The sequence below is a fragment of the Prionailurus bengalensis genome, chromosome B4, assembly GCF_016509475.1.
Source record: "Prionailurus bengalensis isolate Pbe53 chromosome B4, Fcat_Pben_1.1_paternal_pri, whole genome shotgun sequence".
Lineage (NCBI taxonomy): Eukaryota > Metazoa > Chordata > Mammalia > Carnivora > Felidae > Prionailurus > Prionailurus bengalensis.
In genome coordinates this window covers 35,830,929-35,852,886 of record NC_057358.1, presented here as the reverse complement: position 1 = coordinate 35,852,886, position 21,958 = coordinate 35,830,929, and the positions used below count along the sequence as shown (strand labels likewise).

The 21,958-nt window shown below is 40.6% G+C and overlaps 1 protein-coding gene across 1 annotated transcript in view; it reads right to left on the bottom strand.

Annotated features, from left to right (window-relative positions):
* Positions 1-1,020: 1,020 nt before the first annotated feature.
* DCP1B (decapping mRNA 1B) overlaps positions 1,021-21,958 on the bottom strand; it is a 60,595-nt gene continuing 39,657 nt past the window's right edge. Inside the window, exons 4-9 of the mRNA XM_043563310.1 lie at positions 19,718-19,784; positions 17,432-17,567; positions 8,930-9,058; positions 6,554-7,420; positions 3,624-3,872; positions 1,021-1,232 (exon numbers count right to left, since the gene is read on the bottom strand). Coding sequence (XP_043419245.1) covers positions 1,152-1,232; positions 3,624-3,872; positions 6,554-7,420; positions 8,930-9,058; positions 17,432-17,567; positions 19,718-19,784 — 1,529 coding nt within the window. The 3' untranslated portion in view covers positions 1,021-1,151. The remainder of the gene's footprint in view (positions 1,233-3,623; positions 3,873-6,553; positions 7,421-8,929; positions 9,059-17,431; positions 17,568-19,717; positions 19,785-21,958) is intronic.

The window sequence follows — 21,958 nt, the reverse complement described above, 5'->3', positions numbered from 1 at the left end:
TACTGATGGTGTGCCTGCATGAAGGTCCACAGCTTAAAGCCCAAGTCTTAGCATCCAAAGCTATCAGGAAACCTATTTTTCCCATGCCTCCTATATGACCTATAAAATGAAAATAAAACCTGTCTTCCGGACAGCATTCTAGAGATTTTTTATGATCTAAGAATAAAAAGAGCTATAGAAATGCAAAGCTTTATTTATTACTAATATTCAGCAGAGACTAATTCCCATATCGACACTTCTGGGCCTTAACAACTTGTCAAGGGCTCTTCTGACTCCCTCCAAGATTAAGCTCCTCATCTCTGTGAACATAAAATCAATCTGCTATGTAGCTTGAAGAGTCTTTGTCATTATGCCCCTAAAGAACCTAGCACCTCTCTTCAGAGGCCAAGAGAAAGCTTTAAAATCTTTTGTAGACTTCTTCTCAGCATGTTTTGCTAAAAATGACAAAATGTTCATTTGGAAGCATAGGCAGGCATATTCGGCTGGTTAGGTCCAAAAGAAATAACAGGAGCTGGGATAAACGAAGTGTTACTGGAAATCTGGGCCATTTGTGGACTCCTAGAACAACTCGCCTCTAGAAGCTAGCTATAAATATCCTTAGAAATAATTTCCCTTCAAAAGCCTTGGGAAAACATGCCAACTGGATTTTTACAAATGAAACGTTTACTTTGGTAAAAGAAAACCTCCAAAGGCTAGGGTAGGTCCGCGTAGGTTAGTATGTGGGGTGACACTGCCACCTGGTGGCTGGCATGCACTACAGCACAAGGAGCTCAGCAACAGGGAAACCACACTCCCCGCGTTCAAAGAATAACCAGAGCTATTAATAAAAAAGAAACCAAGTTTCCAGAACAGTCCTTCCTACTGAGAGGCTACTTCTTGTGGAACTGGCCCCATGCCTGCAAGGGCAAAATAATTTAAGCTTGGAATTTACTGTGTGATATGAGCAAAAGACTTCTATCTGCTTGATTCTTAGTACAAGGTGTAACCAAAGGATGTGATTAAAAAAGAGCTTGACTGAAAAAAATTCTGAAATGTTTTAATTCATATCGTACATACTTTTAAAAAAGGCGGAAACATTTAGGGTAACATCACTGACGTGAAAGAATCTTGAGCCACAGGACCTTGAAAATCAGTCTGAAAATGTTTTGCTTTCACATTGTCTTTTTCATGGCTGCTTGTGTCATGCTGAAGAGATAAGCTTCGTAGATTATATTCAAGAAGTTGTCATCGTTCTGGAAAACAAAATCAAAAGACCCAAGGGAATGTGATTTGGCTGGCAGGAACCAAAGGCTTCCTCTGTCTTGGAGCTAAACTGGCATTCTGACACTCAGACGCTCCTCTCTGCCTGTTTGCTCCAACGGCTGGTGGTTTTTCACTGCACACGAGAGTGTTAAGTGGGACTGGAGGCCTGACCGAGTCAGCTGCTGGTGTCCAACAGTCATATGAGAAGTAGCAAGTGCTCATTACCTACAGCACGGATGGGCAGCCCAGCCACATGGCAGTATGGGATGAGGGTCACTCAAAAAAAGCCCGCGTCTGTTTCAGGAAAAGATACAGGTCCTAACAGAAGGCTGGAGTGGGAGGCAATGATCCAGGTCAGTGGTCTCTTTGGTTAGGAGATAGCTGGGGCTTCTTAAAGGTTCTCCAAGTCTCCCACAATATATACACTTTATTTCAACATTAGTTAAGATTTACTTGCAACATGCTTCATTTATATCATCGAAACTAGCATAATTCTCCCATTAATTATGGAAAGTTTTTGGTCTGGGTGAGTGGGCAGCAGTTAGACTGGCAGTCTCTGGGCTCTACTGCCTGACTAGGACTGAGGGAGAATCATGGGTCTAATCAGTGGTGCTCTTTGTTTTTAATTCTAGAGACTTCTCCCTCCCACTCAAATCCTTTAAAGCTTTAGCAATTCACCCACATTTCACATTCCCCCTTCATTCCCTCTTGGCACCCCACGCACATAGTGTTATTCTCATGCAATGAAAGAGTGATTTCTCCCTGTTTTTCCTACAAAGTAGCCACAAAGTCCCTGTGCGTGAGACTGTGTCCTACCAACAGGCGAAGACTAAAAACAGTCTGCATGAGTGACTTCCAAGAGTCCATCAGGAAGATGATGTCTACATGGGGAAAAGTAAAGTGTATGCAGAGAGTGGACGGATCATAATTTTCTACCTAGCAACGTACCGGGCCTGCTCTAGACTTTTGCTGGAGTCTTGGCTCCTGTACAAAGATCTTTGGAACAATGTTTTTTTAAATGGAATGAACCAGAAAAAAATGTGAAACTTCTCAATTTAAGTTTTTTTTTTTTTGTTTATTGCACATAAAAAAGAAGTTTATAGATGTCCTAAGTCCTCATGAACTTATGAGTGGCTTGAAAAGGTGGGAAATATTTTTACCCTGATATTTGTTTATGGATTATATGGATCAGCAACTCATTTATTGCTGATCTTTAGTGGGCTGCTATTCTGCTTTCACACTTGGACACTGATTGCTAGCCCTCTCTCCTTCCCTTCCCTCCAAAATACGTGACCTTTAAAAAATGTTTTTAATAACAGAGACCACAGGCTTTTTAACTAGGACGGAACATCTGTGGAGTGCTAGCCAGCTCTCTGAAAGTCTGCCAAAGCTTAAGTAAAGTACCACAAAAATTTTCTTAAAGACTATATCAAAGACACCTAACTATGTTAACTGAGGTGTTTGAAGTCTGTCTGGATAAAAGTGTTCCACTTTTCAAGGCCTAGCATATATTTTTGGGGTATGCTTCACCTGGTAGACTGCTGAACGGCCTCCGGGGGCCCATCCCTTGCAGTCCCATTACTACCATGGCCCCAGCCCAGTGCAGCAGGAAGGAGCACTCTGTAGCCAGACTGCGGTTGAATCCTAGCTCTGCTATTTCCTAGCTGTGGCCTCAGGCCAGTCACTTAGCCTCAGTTTCCTTGTCTCTAAAATAGAAAAGATAATAGGGTTGTTGTAGAAGGATTAAATGAATTAATATATGTGAAGCATTTAAGACAGCGCCCGGCACAGAGCTCTCTACATGTGGCCACTGTTATGTTGTTACCTCACGAGCCAAGTGAGACAAATGGCTGACAAAGAAGTCCCCTCCTTCTATCCTGTCCTATCAGTAGGTTTCAAAATTATTTGTAAAATATGCCCTTAGTAGTCACAGCCATTACTTGCTTCCCTACCTTTTTCCTCCTTCTTCAACAGTCCTTGTGAACCTTCCCCTAAATGCTGCCACTTACTCAAGATGGCTCTCACCTCCATTTCCCCATGGTGAGCTTTCTGGGCACCAGCCAGCACCTACAATGCTCCCAGTGGCTGCTTAATTACACAGTATACGTTTCTTTCTTTTCTGGCAGGTGACAGCTTGGAGGACTTAGTCAATACTACAAAATCCTTGATGGTCTGAGACACCCAAAGTCCATAGCCAGTATTTTGAATCTCACCCAGCTAACTGAGCATGGATGCCATTGAGGTTTAGGTTGAATTGTTACATGGTCCTTTTATTCTTGGGGAGTACTAAGTAGGCATTAGCTAACTGAGTCTTTATCTTAAAGTGGCAACCAACAGGTCAGCAGGGAAAGGGAAGAAGAGAGACGACGTGACTCTCCTACCTGAATGAGGTACAGCAGTGCTTCCTGAAGCTGGAGCTTGGTAAGTGGGCTGCTGGTGACTGCAGGGGGTTCTGGGGTCTGCAGAGGCAGGAGGAGGCTGGTGGAAGTGGCAGCTGGTTCTTGGCTTCCCAGAGGCAGGAGCCCACTGTCCCTCTCCTTTGGTGGGGCACAGGTGGGTTGTGTGAACACCATAGGGGACATGAGCAGAGAAGGAGCCACTGTAGCAAGGACGCGCGGAGGTGAGATGGCCTGCTCACAGCAAATACACACAGAGGGCAGGAGTAAGTAGCAACTCATTGAAAAGAAAGGTAGACAGATAAAGAGGCCCTTCGCTGGCAAGAATGGATATAAATGAGTTTCAGTATTAATTGCTCACAACTCCACTAGGTGGAGGAGCCTGTAGGAGACTGACTCCTGCTCAGTTGTCTCCATATTTTCCTTTGTCATCACTAAGCTGCTCTGGCAGTCTGCCACTGTGACTATTGTTCCCACTGCATATAAAGCTCATCCTCTGAGTAATATTTTCTGCAGTTTACCACCATCACTTTGCAGCATGCATTTAGGACTGGACTGCTGGTCTCTTCCTCAGGGCTAACTGGCCACTACTCTGACCTAAAGGTCCAGCAACCCACATGAGTTGTTACACTTGCTGGGGGCACACACACATTTCCGCTCCTGATTTCTCTACGTGGAGGAACCTTCCCGGCCTCTCTCCATCTGCTCATGATTTCTCATTAGGAGGGAGACATGCTTATTAGGTTCACCCCTCCTAGACCCTCCCTGATAGGATCTGCCAGCTCACGGAGAGCATCCAGCTCAAGTATGGGGGCAGGAAGGGCCAGTGGTGCTCAGCACTGCCAGTGACTTATCTGTCCAAGACAGTATGTCTACCTCACTTGGCTAAACACCTAAAACCAAGTTTTCCAACAGCTTTTCCAGTTATGCAAGTGACATTTTATCCCTGTCTGATGGACTCCTACAGCTAGCTCTCATTTGTTTCTAAGGCAGGTGAGAAAAAATGCCCCAAAAGAACTCACGAGAAGGGGGCATAAAGGCTGATAGTCTAGAAGCTGCTGTGACTTTTATATATCTTATAAAAAGATACTCCCTCAGTATCTTTTTGGGCAGAAAGAAGCCTGGAGGAAGGCAGGTTGTTTGTTTTCTTTAACTGTCCCTATCTGCCATCGCGAGGAGAGGAGCTAGAACAGATGCCACCCACAGTGCGGGTCCCGGCACCCTTAAGGAGAATGCAGTGCAGGCTGACGGATGCACACTGTCGTGATCAGCTCTCCACACACGTGGGCACTGAAGAGAAATAAGAATTGTGCCCACTGAAGTTGATGTCAAACTATTAACCCCAACTTTTCTAGCGTCCCATCTAAACCACCAAGAGAAGCAGGTATCAAAGAAAGGGACACTATCGCACTGAAATGAGGAAGGGGGTGGGTAACAATCGTTTCTTTGAGATTGTCATAAATAATCAACAACACTTTGACTCAGGCTCTCATGTATACAAAGACTTACGCTATGTGACTGTGATCTTTGTTTTCAAAAAGGTGAAGGACTTTTGAGGAACCGTTGTAAGCTATGGTCCTGTAAGCAGGACAAAAAGACCAATGCTGACATCTGTTAATGAACAGAGAGAATGTCCTAACTTTTTAATTTTTTTTAATTTTCTTTTTTAAAGTTTATTTATTTTTGAGAGAAGGAGACAGAACATGAGTGGGGGAGAGGCAGAGAGAGAGAGGGAGACACAGAATCTGAAGCAGGCTGCAGGCTCTGAGCTGTCAGCACAGAGCCCGATGTGGGGCTTGAACTCACAAACTGTGAGATCATGACCTGAGCTGAAAGTCGGATGCCTAACTGACTGAGCCACCCAGGAACGCCAAGAAATGTCCTTTTTTTTTTTTCAACATTTATTTATTTTTGGGACAGAGAGAGACAGAGCACGAACGGGGGAGGGTCAGACAGAGAGGGAGGCACAGAATCGGAAGCAGGCTCCAGGCTCTGAGCCATCAGCCCAGAGCCCGACGCGGGGCTCGAACTCATGCACCGCGAGATTGTGACCTGGCTGAAGTCGGACGCTTAACCGACTGCGCCACCCAGGCGCCCCAAGAAATGTCCTAACTTTTAAACCCAATGCCTTTTCACTGAATTTGTACCAATCCAAATGGGAAAAAAAAATCAGAGGTCTCCAGATGTTACTCATAGGTGATGAAACAGCTGTGGTTTTCTCACCGCTCCAAGTTACTGATAAACTTAGAACTGCCTTTCTCAAAGGACAGAGTATTTCTGAAAGTATTTCCTCCTGTCTGGCACTTTGTGTGTGTGTGTGTGTGGAGTTAGATGGCATACTCACTCCTCTCTCAATCTTCATTAAGCTATACCAGCGATAGAAATAAAACCAGCCTGCACCTCTGAGGTGGTGAGTCTGCATGCCTTATCACTCATCACACACCTGCAGGTATGTACCCACAGGAAGCACGGTGCCCGGCATGTAGTAAGTGCTCAGAGGTATTTAGTGAATACATGGATAAACAGTAATGATTTTAAAATAATCAGAAAAGGTCGAATGTTTGGCATCTCACAGTATTTCAGAACAGACAGGAAGTATCCATGGTCAAAGATTAGGGGGTTCTCTGCACATCCGTGTTGTTTCCCGTGTTCACGTGCTTGTGTCAGGCCTTATGACACTGTGAAGATTTAACTGTACAAATAAAGTATCTCTAAAAGGCGGGAAGCCCCCAGATGGCTAAGCAAAGAAAGGATGCTCTCTCCAGGCAGAAAGTTATGGTGATAATCAGATGCACAGATATGGCGCTCGGCACCCTGCTCTGCACAGAAATGTCCCTAGAGCACAGAGGCTGATGCCAAGCTTCACTGCAGTGCAGCATTACCGCCCCCACGCCCCCACCCCTGTAGACACGCACCTGAAAAAGAGGAGTCTGCTTTTCTGTGCTGGGTGTCTTGTCTATCCAGGACTCCAAGGTCTTCCCTGTCCTAGAGCTCTGGGTTACCACGGGGAACTTCGCTGCCAAAGCCGGCCGGTTAGATGCGTGCAACTGCTGCTCCTGCTGTACAATCTGAAGCTTTTTCAGTAACTCTTGAGGGGAGATCACTCCAGAGCTGCTCATCTGATTGCCAGAGAGGGGGAGTGTCGGTCTCGGGTGTGTTGACTGCTCTTTTCCGTGAGCCTGATGTCCTGGTGTCTGAGGTGGAAGGGAGCCATTGAAATATCCCACCTGTGCCTGCACCAGTCCCCTTACTGGAGCGCCGGGGGTGGCAGCAGGGAGAGTGGTGCTGAGGTTTGGGGCAGCTGAGCCAGCAGGTGCTGGTATACTAGGCTCATACTTGTTCGCTGACCTTGGGGTGCTCTGAAGCTTCTCCAACAGGTTCTGAGTTCTGGAAGCACTCTGTACATGACAGGAAGTCCCAATGCTATGGGGAGACCCTGGCTGGACAGGTCCCAGAAAAACCTCCCCAGCAGAACAGGTATTGCCATTTTTGCAGGGCCGGTTTTCAGGCAGCTCTGACAATGGATGGAGGTCTGTACTCCTGACCATGAGTTTCTGAATGGCCGGACAGAGCTGTTTCTCGAGGGGGGGTGAGTGTCTTCTGGGTTCCTCATAGGAGAGAGAGCGTACAACCCCCTGCCTGACCGGAAGTTTCTCCTGCTGCTGCTGCTGCTGGTGGTGGCGGATGGTCTGTGGGGACCCCACAGTTTCTTGACATGTAGATTTGTCCTGTTTCCCAAAGAGAGCTGTCAAGGACAAGTGTTGTGGTTCAGGGTCTAAGGTCTGGAAAAAATAAAAATGTCTGAAAATGGTTCTATAGACAATTTGGTTATATAGGGGGGCTATGAAACATAACTAACCTCACTGATGATTTATTCTATTTACATAGGATCAATTAGAAGGGATGAAAAAACTATAATTATAGTAAATTTTAAAAATTTAAGACCTCCTTTTAAGGTCAAAAATTTTCAGTATTCTTCTCTACCACCCCTGAGATAATGGTCATATTCTAGCATCTGTTGATAAAATAGGTCCTTGATGGGCTTGGGGTTCACAGACAGGGGACCAGTATATATACTTATACTTATATATACTATATATATACTTATATATACTAAAAGGGAAATAATCTCTTCAACAGGAAGTCCGCCTAACCCTGCAGAGTACAAGAAGATGCTAAGAATGCACAGGAATGTGAAGATCTTTGTAGAATTATAAGTTTAGGACTGGAAAGAAATCTAAGTCATCTAATCTAACTTGACCCTTTCAACTATATACCAGTAGCTTTAAAACAATCATCATGTGCATACATACTATGTGCCCTGGCCCGATCAGTCACAAAGCTACCTCCTTCCTGCTCTGTATCACCTCCTGCTCCTTCTGCTGCTTCCTGTGTTGTTGGACTAAGAAAACATGAGCTTCATTCTAAAGTCAACATATTCCAGTTTCTCTATTAAAAAAAATTTCCATGGAAGGCAAACAAAAATAAAAGAAAGCTAAAACATAATTAGAAAAGACTTATTTTTAAAAAAAATCAACATGAGCCTTTCATTTAGCCAGTCTTTATGTCTTTTGGCTCTATATTCATTTTCAAAATTGATTTAAATGAATTCCTTAAAAACAAACAAACAAAAAATACCAAACCTTTAATGAGGAATAACCATAGGAAACAGAAATAGCCACGTCACATTTGTAATCAATAATGGGACTTCCAGATTAGCAATTTTGTTAATGCTGCACTATTCTGAAAAATATATGTACAAAATATGCCATCATACTTATATATTTAGATGCAAATGCCATGACAAATCATCAGGTCTACAGGGGAATTGTATGCCCCTCTTCAGAACAGTAATCCATTTCTGTACACTCAGTGCCCAGCGCCATACCCAGTATGGTGGAAGTGCTCAGAAATGTTTAACTGACTTGTTGCCTTGGTGTCCTTCCCTCAGTAGCCTTGGGAAGCCAACCACCTACCTCAGAAGAACCCCTGTCAGCTCTGACAATGTTACGAGTTTGCTGTTTTTTAAAAAATATATTATCTAAGGAGTTCGAGTCCACAAGAGATGAGCACAGATTGTGGTAAATGCCAAAATTAAAAACTTCAACCTGCTTCTAGGAAGAATATATTAATAGTAATTTTTTAAAAATCTTGAATTTGAAATCTCTCTTTCTTGGGTTTACCTTGAAGCACCCTTGAATAGTACCAGGCTCTCCCTTGACTATACTCTGGGTCAAAGTTCTTTAAGAATTCTAGAGAGACATGGCAAATGAAAAGCACAGGACTTGTACCTGGCTGGGCCGAGGTATGCGCTGTTGCTGGTTTTCACTAGGCTTCACTGGAATTGGTTTGATGAGATTGGGGTTGTCATAGATAGCAGATGAACTGGTTATCTGTTTTGGCTCAGAACAGGTTTTACACTGAAATGGAAAAAAGAACCTTATTTTTGGTGAAAAAGAAGCTTTAATCTTTTTAAAAGTACATAACTTGTTGCTCTTTATTTTATCTAATTGGTAGCTATTTTTTGATAAATTTTTGTGCAAAAAGGAAAATTACTTTATCTCCTCTGATATGAGCTATATTTGAGTAGAAGTCAAATTCCAATTTAATTTTTCTTTGTTGTACAATTTCAATGCCCTAAAAATATTACCAACAGTGTCAGTCTGCAAGACCCAGAGACTCTGAGATACCTAGATGCTTGAAAGGCTATGGATATGCTTAAGAAGCAATAGTTTAAAGATACAGAGTCTAGGAGCACCTGGGTAGCTCAGTTGGTTGAGCATCTGGCTCTTGATTTCAGCTCAGGTCATGATCTCACCATTGTGAGACTGAGCCCCAAGTCACGTTTTGCACTGAGTATGGAGCCTGCTTAAGATTCCCCCCACTCTTTCCCCCCCTCCCCCCTGCCCCTCCCCCGCTCATGCAAGTATGTGGACACACTCACTTGCTCTCTGTCAAAAGAAATGGAGAGAGTATCACTTACTTAACCATACGCTTACTGTTGTTTGTTTACATTATTTCACACTTTTCAACATGGTATAATAAAGATTTTTACTTGTGGAAAAAAAAGAAATGGAGAGTCTAATGCTTTTCAATGAAAACAGTGATAGAAACAATGATTTATTATTTTTAAATTTTTTAATGCTTATTTATTTTTGAGTGAGAGAGAGAGAGAGAGAGAGAAAGAGACAGAGTGTGAGCCAGAGAGGGGCAGAGACAGAGGGAGACACAGAATCCCAAGCAGGCTACAGGCTCTGCACTGGGAGCACAGAGCCCTATGCGGGGCTTGAACCCACAAACTGTGGGATCATGACCTGAGCTGAAGTCAGACACTTAACTGACTGAGCCACCCAGGTGCCCCAGAAACAATTCTTTAAATGCCATGTCTGGATAACTGTATGGTTTATTCACCCATTAGCAGTTGACTTAAAACTGGGGAGTTGCATTATCAAAGTAACTATCCTTTTCGGTCTACAAACCAAAAAGTAAAGCTGATTCAAACCACTGATTTAAAAACTGCTAACATCATCTTTATTTAATAAATGACGTTTTACATAAACAGAATAATTCAAATCTGAGTGTTCTGAGCCACTCACTACAAATTAGAATTTCACAGAGAAAGAGACAAGAGACAAGACTCATCATTTCAAATACTGAATCATTATCATACATTAATCTAACCAAGCATGCAATTGCTAACACAGTAGGATTTATAACACCAAGAATACAGCAATGATGTCAGTATCTACCTTGTTGAAACACCAAATAAAACTGAACATAAAACCACTACCTTCTATTCTATATTCTCCATAGCATTGCTAGTTTCAACTGTCAAGGCCTCAGGCCAGAAAATATCTCACACTGTCCCTGACATGGAATGAGCTATAAAGACACTCTTGTCCCTCAAGAATCTAAGGTGTTTTACAGTTATTGGGTTGTATTTTCTAATTCAAGGATGTAAGAGTATGGGGTCAATTACCACCATGTTCACTTGGGTTTGTAAAGTTAATTGTACATAGGACTTATTTTCTTCCAAGAATCCTATCAATAATTTGGGTATTTGGCACTAGATTGATTGGGAGGTGAAATCCCTTTGAGTCAAAAAATGTTATTTCTAATTCTTAGGTGAATGCTGGTGGCTGCATGGACCAACTGGCCTGGCTTTCCAAGGCAATAACCAACACAAGACAAGAATACAGCCTGAGATAGAGTCACTTACAAAATGTTAGCATGGAAGCCTAGAACTTCTGCTTGCTTTGTAAAAGAAAGAGGACACTCAGATTACTTTCAATGAATGACCGTGTCTGTACTTTTTCATCCTCTCTGTTCAGGGACCTTGAATTCAAGCAAAGAAAAACAGATTTCCCCCCCACCTTTGCTATACACGTATCTGCATGGGCCAAGAAGCTGCTGTTTCTTGCTATGCATAAGCCCCAGATAGCCTTTCTAAGTAAAACTGCTATAAGCTGTCTTCTGTGTCACTATCTATCCATCACTGAAGCCTTGCTTTCATGTAAAAATTGTTCTTTATCAAATTGCTCAGAATTAAACATCATCTGCCTCAATAGTTCGTAGCTCATTTTCCAGCTGTTTACTTTTCTATGCTTCTCTCGACCCAAATAACTCTATGATACTTGGAAAAAAACACAGAGCTGGAAAAAGTGCATAATGGATTCTCCATAGAGATCCTGAGGCACTTCTTTAAAGCCTTAAAAACTATGTCACATGATCTCATTTTCTCACACACAAACACACAAACATATGTACCCATGCCAAGAGAAAAGCCTGGAAGAAAATATACTGAAAGCGTTAAAAGTAGACATCTTGGGGTTATAGGATTATGGATATTTTTTATTTCCCTTTTCTACTTTTTTGACTTCCTCATTGAACATCAAACGACACTTAGTAATTTCTTTAATTTTATAAATAAATCACAGTATATTAAAAGAGACTTATTAATTCTTGCCTTAAACCACAAAACACAACATAGTCCATTTCTGCACACTCAGAACTTAACTATGCAGCCAAGGATCCTTTCTGGCCCTGGTTCTTTTTCTTACTGAGCGTTGGTGGTTTTACTGTGTTGCTCATTTGCATATCAGCTAGAAGTCTAATAGGAGGTAAAAAGAGATGAAGCTCAAATTAACATCATGCTACTTTACAGCAGATTCACAGAAAGTTGTTGCTTAGGGGAAAAAATATAAAATATTGGCCAAAATAAGGTTTTTAAATTATTTTATTAACTTCATGTAAGTAGTTGCATCTGATGTCAGTAGGCTTCACTTTACCAACATCATGTACCTCTAGCTCAAAAGTTTTCCTCCTCTTAATTTTTGGGATTTTCAAGAATTGAGTAATTTTAAAGTTGGGAAGCATCCCAGAAATCACTGAGTTTAATCCCTACCCAGAGAAGTGAGATTCTTTTCTAGTATCCTGGTATGTCATCATGTGGTTTCTTCCTGAATACTCCTGGTGATGGGAGAGGCACTTCCTCACACGAGAAGCCCGAGGGAAATCTTGTTTTCTTTCTCTTTTGCCTCTTTCTGTGTTCCCCCTTTCCTGTACCTCACAGCCATTTTACTCATGATCTCCACATGTTCTGAAATGTCTGTGTGTGGGAGAGGAGGTAACACAAACACAGGCAAATATAGGTTTACACAATGCAACGGAAGTTCACAGAGGAGCATATACATCAGGTTGCGTACATCAGAAATAACAGGATGGACAAAGACCATTTGAAATGGGCCGTGAAGGGCTAATCATACATTGGCAGGTAAAGAAGGAGAGGGGACAGCATGGGAAGAAGGCATGAAGACACTTGCAGGAAGTGACACTATTACTCTGGTAGGAGTTTCAAATATTTGTGGGGGGTGGTGGAGTAGAAGGTAGTGAGATTAGAAGAATAAACTGGGGCTATGTTATGTAATCCTTGGAGAGTCCAAAGGTTCATATACTAGGCAACGAGAAACCAGGAAGAATTTAGACCAGAGAAGTAATGTGATGATTCAGGTGCTCCTGGGTTACATCATTGGCTGTTAATGACAGAAGGAATAATTTCTTCTGCTTATCACACAGTTGGAGCAATTAACATTATGCATATAACATGTATTTGGGTTTAGAGAAAAGCAAGTCTATACGCTGATTAAACATCTGCACCTCATGTCAACACTATAACAACCAATATGGGGGGCATAATGATGAATAGAACACTGTTTTGACCTCAACACGTTTATTATTTTTATTTTTTATTTTTTTAATGTTTTTTTCAATTTATTCTTGAGAGAGAGAGAGAGAGAGAGAGAGAGAGAGACCATGAGTGGGGGAGGGGTAGAGCAAGAGAGGGACACAGAATCCGAAGCAGGCTCCAGGCTCTGAGCTGTCAGCACAGAGACCAACGTGGGGCTCGAACTCACAATCCGTGAGATCATGACCTGAGCCGAAGTCGGATGCTCAACCGACTGAGCCACCCAGGCGCCCATGACCTCAACAAGTTTATAGTGGTAGAAGTTGACTTAAAGGTAACAAACGAGGAAGAACAAAATAAGTTCTAAATAGTAACAGACTACTGAGTTCAGTAGAAAGAATAATTAATTTGAATGAAGAGATATGGGAAAATTCCATGTAAAAGTGGAATTTTAACTGGGCTTTGAAGGATATGTAGATTCTGAAGGGCAAACGAAGTGAGGGGAAACACTGCAAGTTGTAGGTACAGTATAAAGTGATAGCCTACATGACATCTCCAAAACCACGTATGAGTGTTTCTGTGTATGTGTTCTGTGTCCTTTGATGAGACAGTCAGGTGCAGCTATAAGAGGAGACACTGGAGAGGCTCAGGAAACAAAATTACACTCAAAGGTCCTAGAAACAGGAGGCACAGGACGCCCCGCAGGGCCACACGGGGCAGCCTCAGGGTGGGCAGGGAGCGGAAAGCGGGAGCAAAGGGAAAGCCAAGACTAGAGCCTCTGCTGGGGTTTCTGCACTTTAGGACTGGCTAGTTTGGATAACTGCAGTATGTTCTACACTACAGGGTGGTCCCTAGTAGCCTAACCTGGCTCTGAAATGATTAAGGCAGAGGAATATTACCTCCTGGGGTGCTGGGGCCAGATCCAGGAGGGATGGCTCTAGACTGGTTAGTGTGCATGTCAAAGGCATCCTCTGACTGGGCCCTTTGCTAGTTCTAAGAATTGGCTAGCCCAATGAGGAGGATTCTGTCCCCAGCCAGAAGACTTTTAAGATGTCAAAACATCATAAAAGAAAAATAACACAATATATGTGTTTGTGTATGTGAATGTGTGTATGTGTGTGTATGCATATGTGTGTGTGTATTGAGAGGAGGGAGGGAGAAGAAAGAAAATAATTTTTGTTCAATATTTGCATTCATTATTTATTGGCCATCGTTAAGCTGTCCTCACAGAACCTAAGTTCCCAGAGGGCAAAAATGTCACCTTTTAAGATTAATCTTTGGTGTGCCTAACATAGTGCAATTAGTAAAGTATAATGAGTTGACAGTTGCCAAGTCATTAGGATATCTTTCAATGGCTGTTAAAGAATTAAGCAAAACACAAAACTAATACAGAAATAGTTGTTACTGACTGAATCTGGCATTTTATTTTATTTTATTTTTTTTAATTTTTTTAACGTTTTATTTATTTTTGAGACAGAGACAGAGCATGAACGGGGGAGGGGCAGAGAGAGAGGGAGACACAGAATCGGAAGCAGGCTCCAGGCTCTGAGCCGTCAGCCCAGAGCCTGACGTGGGGCTCGAACTCACGGACCGCGAGATCGTGACCTGGCTGAAGTCGGACGCTTAACCGACTGCGCCACCCAGGCGCCCCTGAATCTGGCATTTTAAAGCATCCTCTGTCCAGGCCCTCCAATCGAAGGATAACGAAACTGTGGTTAATTCAGATTCATATTCATTTGTATTCATTCCCTCAACAAGCATTTATTTAGCATCTATGTGCTGGGAGCTCTGAAGGTTCTGAAGATAAATGAAGGATGTTCTTAGTACTCAAGTAGCTCAGTCCAACAATCAAGAGAAGATCAACCATCAAGTCAAAGGCATGCTAAAGAAATTCGGTCCGTTGTCCTTTACTATGTACCCTCCCCTCAGGATTTTTCTGAGCTTCCTTGTTGTGTCATTTAAGTTGTTTTCTACCTGCCCTTTCCCCCTCTTCCCTTTCATTTTCTGTAAACTATAAAGTTTAAGAAAGCTCAAGACTGGGGCGCCTGGGTGGCGCAGTCGGTTAAGCGTCCGACTTCAGCCAGGTCACGATCTCGCGGTCCGTGAGTTCGAGTCCCGCGTCGGGCTCTGGGCTGATGGCTCAGAGCCTGGAGCCTGTTTCCGATTCTGTGTCTCCCTCTCTCTCTGCCCCTCCCCCGTTCATGCTCTGTCTCTCTCTGTCCCAAAAATAAATAAAACGTTGGAAAAAAAAAAAAAAGAAAGCTCAAGACTTAGATTCAGGATCTAATGACATGTAAGAACATTTCGAAGTGGTGCTACATGTTTGTTTCACATTATATCACATTAGGAGGCATGTGATGTCTGGTTATCTGACTTTTAAAGGCACTGATCAGTGGATTCAGATGGTAGCAGATTGATCCTTCCAGGGTCAAGTTTCCATCAAACTTTCTCATAATATTAACATTACTAATGACAATTGCTTGAATCACTTATTTTACTATGGTGATTTTAAGTTCTATCACTTCATCTACATTTAATAGCTGGAATTCTTGGTTGAGAACTTTCCCTCCTAAACCACGATTATGAGGTTACTCTGAAAATTGGTCCCTGCTGGGCAGGCAGGGTAAATGCTTAATTCCTTCCCATAAACTACCAATTATCAGAGGAACGACTTGGTGTCCTAATACCTCCAAGAATAGCCAACAATTATTTTTTGTTTTGTTTTATATTTTTAGTCTGCTTGCTCTCTCATCACCACGAACTCACAGATTATATATATGCAATGTGTTTCAATCCATTGTAGTCATTCTTGTTGATGTTAGAATTTGATGTTTTGGTTAGCGGTCCCTTCACGTTGACTTCTGTGCCCCTTTCACATAACCCTATTTGTTTGATTTTCCTATCCCAGACATGGGATATAGGAATTGGGAATTTCTTCAAAGAGCCCTGATACCTTTTAGGAGGGAACAGTATTTAGAAACAATAATCTTGGGGCCAGGGGTGCTTATTGCTACTGGGTTGTCACTTATCTCTAGGTCTCTTCAGGGTAGAAGTTAGTAACTACATATTTAAGAAACCAAATATGAACTAATTCTCACACTTTACTTAAAATTTAACATTATATGACTTTAACTTATTATTTTTCTCTTATACGAAAGGTTTTGTTCTGAGCACATAAACATACTCATTTATTATATCCACGACAGCTAAAAAAATTACAATGCCAACGTTATTATTAACAATAAAACCACTGAATGAAGTTTACAATTTCTTTGCAGTTCTTTTTGTCCTTCAAATATAATGCTCTAAGGGTCCTTATGTCCTTTAAATATAATGTACTAAGGGTCCAAATATGGGGCTCTGAAGTCACTTTAATTTCTTTTCTAAGTAATTATAATATGATATTCAGTTATGTACATTATTTCAGCTGGTTTCCAAATCCTAGGTTTTAATTATCCTTTTTCCCTAATTTTCTTTTTTCCTATGTTTCTAGAGAGTGTCAATCTTTTACTTCTCAATTTTTATAAGAGCAGTGTATAAAATAGGGAAATTAACCCTCTTCCTGTCGCTTAAATATAAATGTTTCTCAGTTTTATATATCTTTCCACTTTTTAAAACCAGGCAAAACATTTATTTTTTGATTTTTATATAGCTGAATTAATTGCTTTTGGGTTTTAAGATATAGTTAGGAAGATTTTCCCTTTCCAGATTACAAAGAAATCTATACAAATTTTCCTCTGGTACTTGAATGGGTTTTTTTTACATTTAAATTTCTAATAATTTGGAATTTATCCTGGTATAAGGGACAAATACAATTTTGTATTTTTCCAAATGGCTACCATTTGTTCCCATTTCATTTATTTAAATATCCACTCAAACAGTTGATTTGAGATTTTCATCTTTATCTTCATCCTAAATGACATCCTAATGGGGGGTCATTTTGGACTTTCTCACCTGTCCCACTGGTCTCTCTGGCTGTTTATGCATCGATACCATCAAGACCATAGTGTTTTATGTGCTTAGGTGTTAATGCCTTAATATTCAGAGTTTGCTGCCCCTTCTCTCCCAATAGTGCCCTTCTTTGTCAGAGTTTCCGCTGCTTTTCTTCCTGTATATTTCTTGATGAACTTTACAATCAACATGTCTGGCTCCAGAAAAGAAGAAAATACACCAGTCTTTATTTGTTTAGGAATCATCTAAAATTTACAGACTAAACAGAAGTGAAAGCTTTAAGTTTCATCTTCTTATCCAAGATCAGGACATATATTTCCATTTGGTCATGTCTATTTTTATGCCTTCATACAGGTTTTGCCCTTTCCTTGTTACCTTTATTCCAAAGAATGTTATATTAATAGTTGCTACTGTAAATGGGGTCTTCTAGTAAACCTTCTGATTGGGTACTATTTGTATATATGAAGCCTGCTGATTTCTTAGGCTACCTTTTAATCCACTTAAAACAAACAGTCTTCTTTATCCTGCTGAAAGCAAATAAAGACTTAACTTGTCATACAATTTTGTTTGGTGGAAGGAATAGCACTAAGCCTTTCCCAACAAGCATATTACCACTGTAGGATTTAAGTATGTTTCACAAGGGAAGACAAAAACTCACCTTGGTGTATTCATCTTTGGCCTTGGTGAGCATTCGCAAGATATCTACTTCCTTGCCCTCTCCTGAATTGAGGATCATTGGGGAGTTTCCTGCTCCAGCTCCCTGATGGGCTTTCAACTGTTCATACTGAGTTAGGCTAGAAAAACAGAGGGGAGAATCCACAGAAGAAAAACGAACTCAACACAAATGGCTTTTAAAACCATCCAATTCTCACCCAGTTGTTTTTGTCTTGTTATAGTCATAGTAGAAGTAAGACTGCTTAGGAATTGAAAGAAGAAAAATAAGAGTGGAGGTCCTGAGTACAGTGAGTACATAAATGAATCCAGAGTAGGGGTGGGCAAACTATGTCCTGCAGGCCAAATCCGGCCCACCACCTGTTTTTGTAAAGTTACAAACAGACACACTGTTACTGTATCACTTAGCTGCCTCACACAGTAACTGCCGAGTTGAGCAGATGTGACAGATAACTAGCCTAAAATACTTGTTTTTTTGTTTTGTTTTGTTTTTCAGAAAAAGTTTGCTGACTCCTCATTTAGAGCATTTGACAGGACTCATTAGTTGCTGAGGAAACCCAATTTAGAGTTCTCAAACACTGAGCAAACGGCATGGCATATCGAGATTTCCACCCCCCCACGCCTTGTTTCAATATGCCTTGAAGTCAAAGCAAAATTGATTCCAGCAACTCAAATCCTCTAGTCCTCTGGCAGTTTATGAACTGTGAAGATTCCACTCTAGAAGAGGGGCATTACAACAAACAAACAAACAAACAAACAAACGGAGCAATGTAGAGTGTCTTCTGTTTTCCTGAAAACAATACAGAAGGGGGACCAGATTGCTCCTATGTGGTGTTAGGTGACACTGAGAAAAATACTTTTCCTTTTGTGTGCTTTGACTTTCAGCTCAAATTTTTATAACTGCCATGTCATTTATGGTAAAAGAGATCTGAGAATTTACTGGGAGATTTAATTCTAACTGAGGAAGGGCTCAGAATCCACACATATCAGCTGCTTATTGCTAGTCAACAATCAATTTCCTGCCCCAGCTGTTAAGTAATTACTGCAGAATGCTAACAATTTTAACATGGCCTCTTGGCTGAGCCACAGGGTATTTTTTAATCTATATAAAATCCTGCTATTATTATCCATTGCACAGTTTACAATAACATGAATGTGTTAGGAACTAGTTGTTATGGTGGTAAATACCAGTTTGAGCACACTTAATCACCATCTGCAACTTGAGCTGGTTACCTACAATTAGCTATCACAAGCTAGATTTTCAGAAATCTATTTATAAAAAAGTGTTCCCCACATTTTGTTTTGGGGGGTCACTTTTAAGTCATTTACTTGCCTCAGGATTTAAAATTGGAAAATGGTTCTTTTACAGATGGAGATGCTTTGTCAAATCCATGCGGGCAGCAGCCATACTGTGTGTTTGGCGAAGTCCAGTCACTGGCTGCGATACGGCATGTGTAGGAAATTTAGTTCATTATGAGGCTTTAAACCATCCCCATAAAGCAGGGAAAGAACTGCCTCCCAGTGAGCAGCGTCGGGGCTCAAGAACCAATCATAGAATAGACAGCATGCTTACCTGGGCCTTCCTTTCAATGCAGTCAGGGGAGCCAAGAGTGGAAAAGTCAGACAGTGATTTAAATTTCCCAAAATGCAGATGGGACAAACCACAACGTATCAAGAGATTAAAAGAAAAAGAGACTAGCTACAAAAAAAAAAAAAAGACTGTCTACTGATCACTAAACTAATATTAACCCAGATATTTCCAACAAGATTGAAAATAAAGTCTACGTAGTCAACAGCATTTGAGATGTGAGGAAATTCTGATCTCCCATAACCATGGGTATGCAGTTAAAGGAAAGCGTTTAGGGCAGGAAGGAAATGGAAGATCTTAGAGGATGTGTAGTGGCCTTTAAAATGGCTCAGAGTGTTCTTTTTACTGACAGCTATACTGATAGCTTTTCAAAGAAAAAAACTGCTAATTTGCAAATGAGTAAAATATTGAAGAAAACTGCCATCTGGAACAATTTCTATCATCGATATTTCACACATGCAAAAAAAAAAATGAGGTGAACTGTTCTACCTACTGAGGAATCTTATCTAGTGAAAATGTAAAAATATGTCTGTTTTTCATCTAAGTAATAGTACATGTTTTCCTAACCACTGTGGAAAGGATTGCTGTGCGGGAGATATTCTGTTAAGAGTATAGTGTAGTCATACTGGGAAACACAAACAAAAGCATCATGTCCTGAAAAATACTTAGCCTTTCAGCACCTACTTTTTCATAAGCTCTGCAATTCTTTGGCATTCTTCCTTATCGTAAAACCAAATTCCATAAATGGACACTGCAAAAAACACATCAAGCAAATTATGAGCACCTTCAAAACTACAAAAGGGAAAGAAATTCCCTTTCCATCTTGAAGAAAATACACACTTACAAATAAATGAAACCAATCACTGGAGTTTAAGCTTGAAAACCTAGTACTGGAATTTTCTAAGCCCACAGAGAAATCTGTAGTGGTCTTATGCGTGCGCAGACACATATACATACCCCCAATAAAGTATGTTGCCCTTAACAATATAGTACCTGAACATAATGGGCATCTGGCAAATGCTTCTTTTTTTTTTTTTTTAATTTTTTTTTTCAACGTTTATTTATTTTTGCAACAGAGAGAGACAGAGCATGAACGGGGGAGGGGCAGAGAGAGAGGGAGACACAGAATCGGAAACAGGCTCCAGGCTCTGAGCCATCAGCCCAGAGCCTGACGCGGGGCTTGAACTCACGGACCGCGAGATCGTGACCTGGCTGAAGTCGGACGCTTAACCGACTGCGCCACCCAGGCGCCCCAGCAAATGCTTCTTAAATGAATGAATACAGGCTGAAGACTAAACTCCTGACTTTGAAGCATCACTGTTTCTAGACTCCATCTGCACATTTATATATGTATTTCATCTTTAAGTATTCAGAAACCTGATGCACAAATTAGGCCTAGAAATCTCTCTCCTTCTCTCAGGAATATGTTAACTGAAAAACTGGCTTTGTAAGCTGTAAGTTAAGAAAGAGTACAGAAAAAAATAAAATTCAATAACAAATCTCTGCCTTCAGAATGTACAGAATACTTACAACTGTTGAAAGATGAGATGTGACTATGTCTTAATCATTTAGTAATGAAAGAAAAATGTAGTAAGTTGTAGCCGCTATGGATTCATCTAACAATTTTCAAATAAACTGTATACCTTAGTATGTGCCCATTTACATCATTTTATAGCAAAGGCTAAACAGTTCCAAAGTACATTTATAAAGATCTAGTTAAGGATTTGGTGGTATTTTAATCATATAAATAATGCATTAACTACAGATACATTTAAATAATCTTCATTGAAAATAGCAGCAATGTTACGATAGAGCAATGAAAAATAACAATATATTTTTTTAAAGGAAAAATTTTAAAATTTAAATGTTCAAAACATTTAATTATATACATATTATTTGCTCATTAAAACAGCTGATATTTTAACAACTTCTTTTCCCCACCTGTCTGACCAGTGCCTCGGTGTGGGATTTCTGCTTCTTGTCAGTAATGATTCAGATACAAAGCTTCAGGAAATGTCTCTTTAGTGCTATTTTAAACAGATATATTTTTTTTAAAAGGAACTCTATAAATCTGAATTACTGACTCGCCATAAGGTGGCAATGAGGTTTTAAACTTTTTATATGATTAGTGTGCCAGGAATCTTTATCTTACCTACATGTGAAGAGGAAAAAAAAAAAAATAGAAAAACCCTCCAGCATTTTCCTGAACAGGACCATTTTATCCTCCTAGAAATACATACACATATTTCTCTTTAGTACATTGATAATCTTTTGAAAAAAGAACATCTGAATTCTGAAGCTTATGTGCTGAGAGAGCCTCAATACTGAAAAGAAATTCTTTCATCTCAAGATCGTTAAATGTGTATCTTAAAGCTTTTCACTCAAGGTTCTTTGCAAATCCATCCACACTAATGTCCTATTCTGATTGCCTACACAGATTCCTATACACTCACCCATTGAGCCTTGTGTCCTTGTAAGCAAAAGTGCATTGGTCACTGACATTCAATGACAATAAATCTGAATACATTTGTGTGTTGTGGCAGTTTTAACTGTAGTTATAAAACTAGGAGCCTGGTCTATTTTTTTATTTCAGTGAAACCTTCCTTTTCTTGGAGACTGGGTTTCCCAAAACTATCAAAAGAGAAAGGTGGTAGCAGGGGAGAAAAACACAGCACAACTAAGAAACTCCAGGCGCAATGGCAGAGGAAAACGAGCCATTTGTGTCTCATCTGTAGAATGTATTAGTAGAAATGTTTTGAGTGTCATTTTTTTTTTTTTGTTTGATGTTACACATTTGTGGCATTTGACATAAGGATTAGGTTTTCATAAGAGTTAGATGCCAAGGAAACTGTTGATACAAACAGAAAAGCAGTCTGACAATGTCATTACCATGAGGTAACTGAAATGTAGATTTAGGAAGGAAAA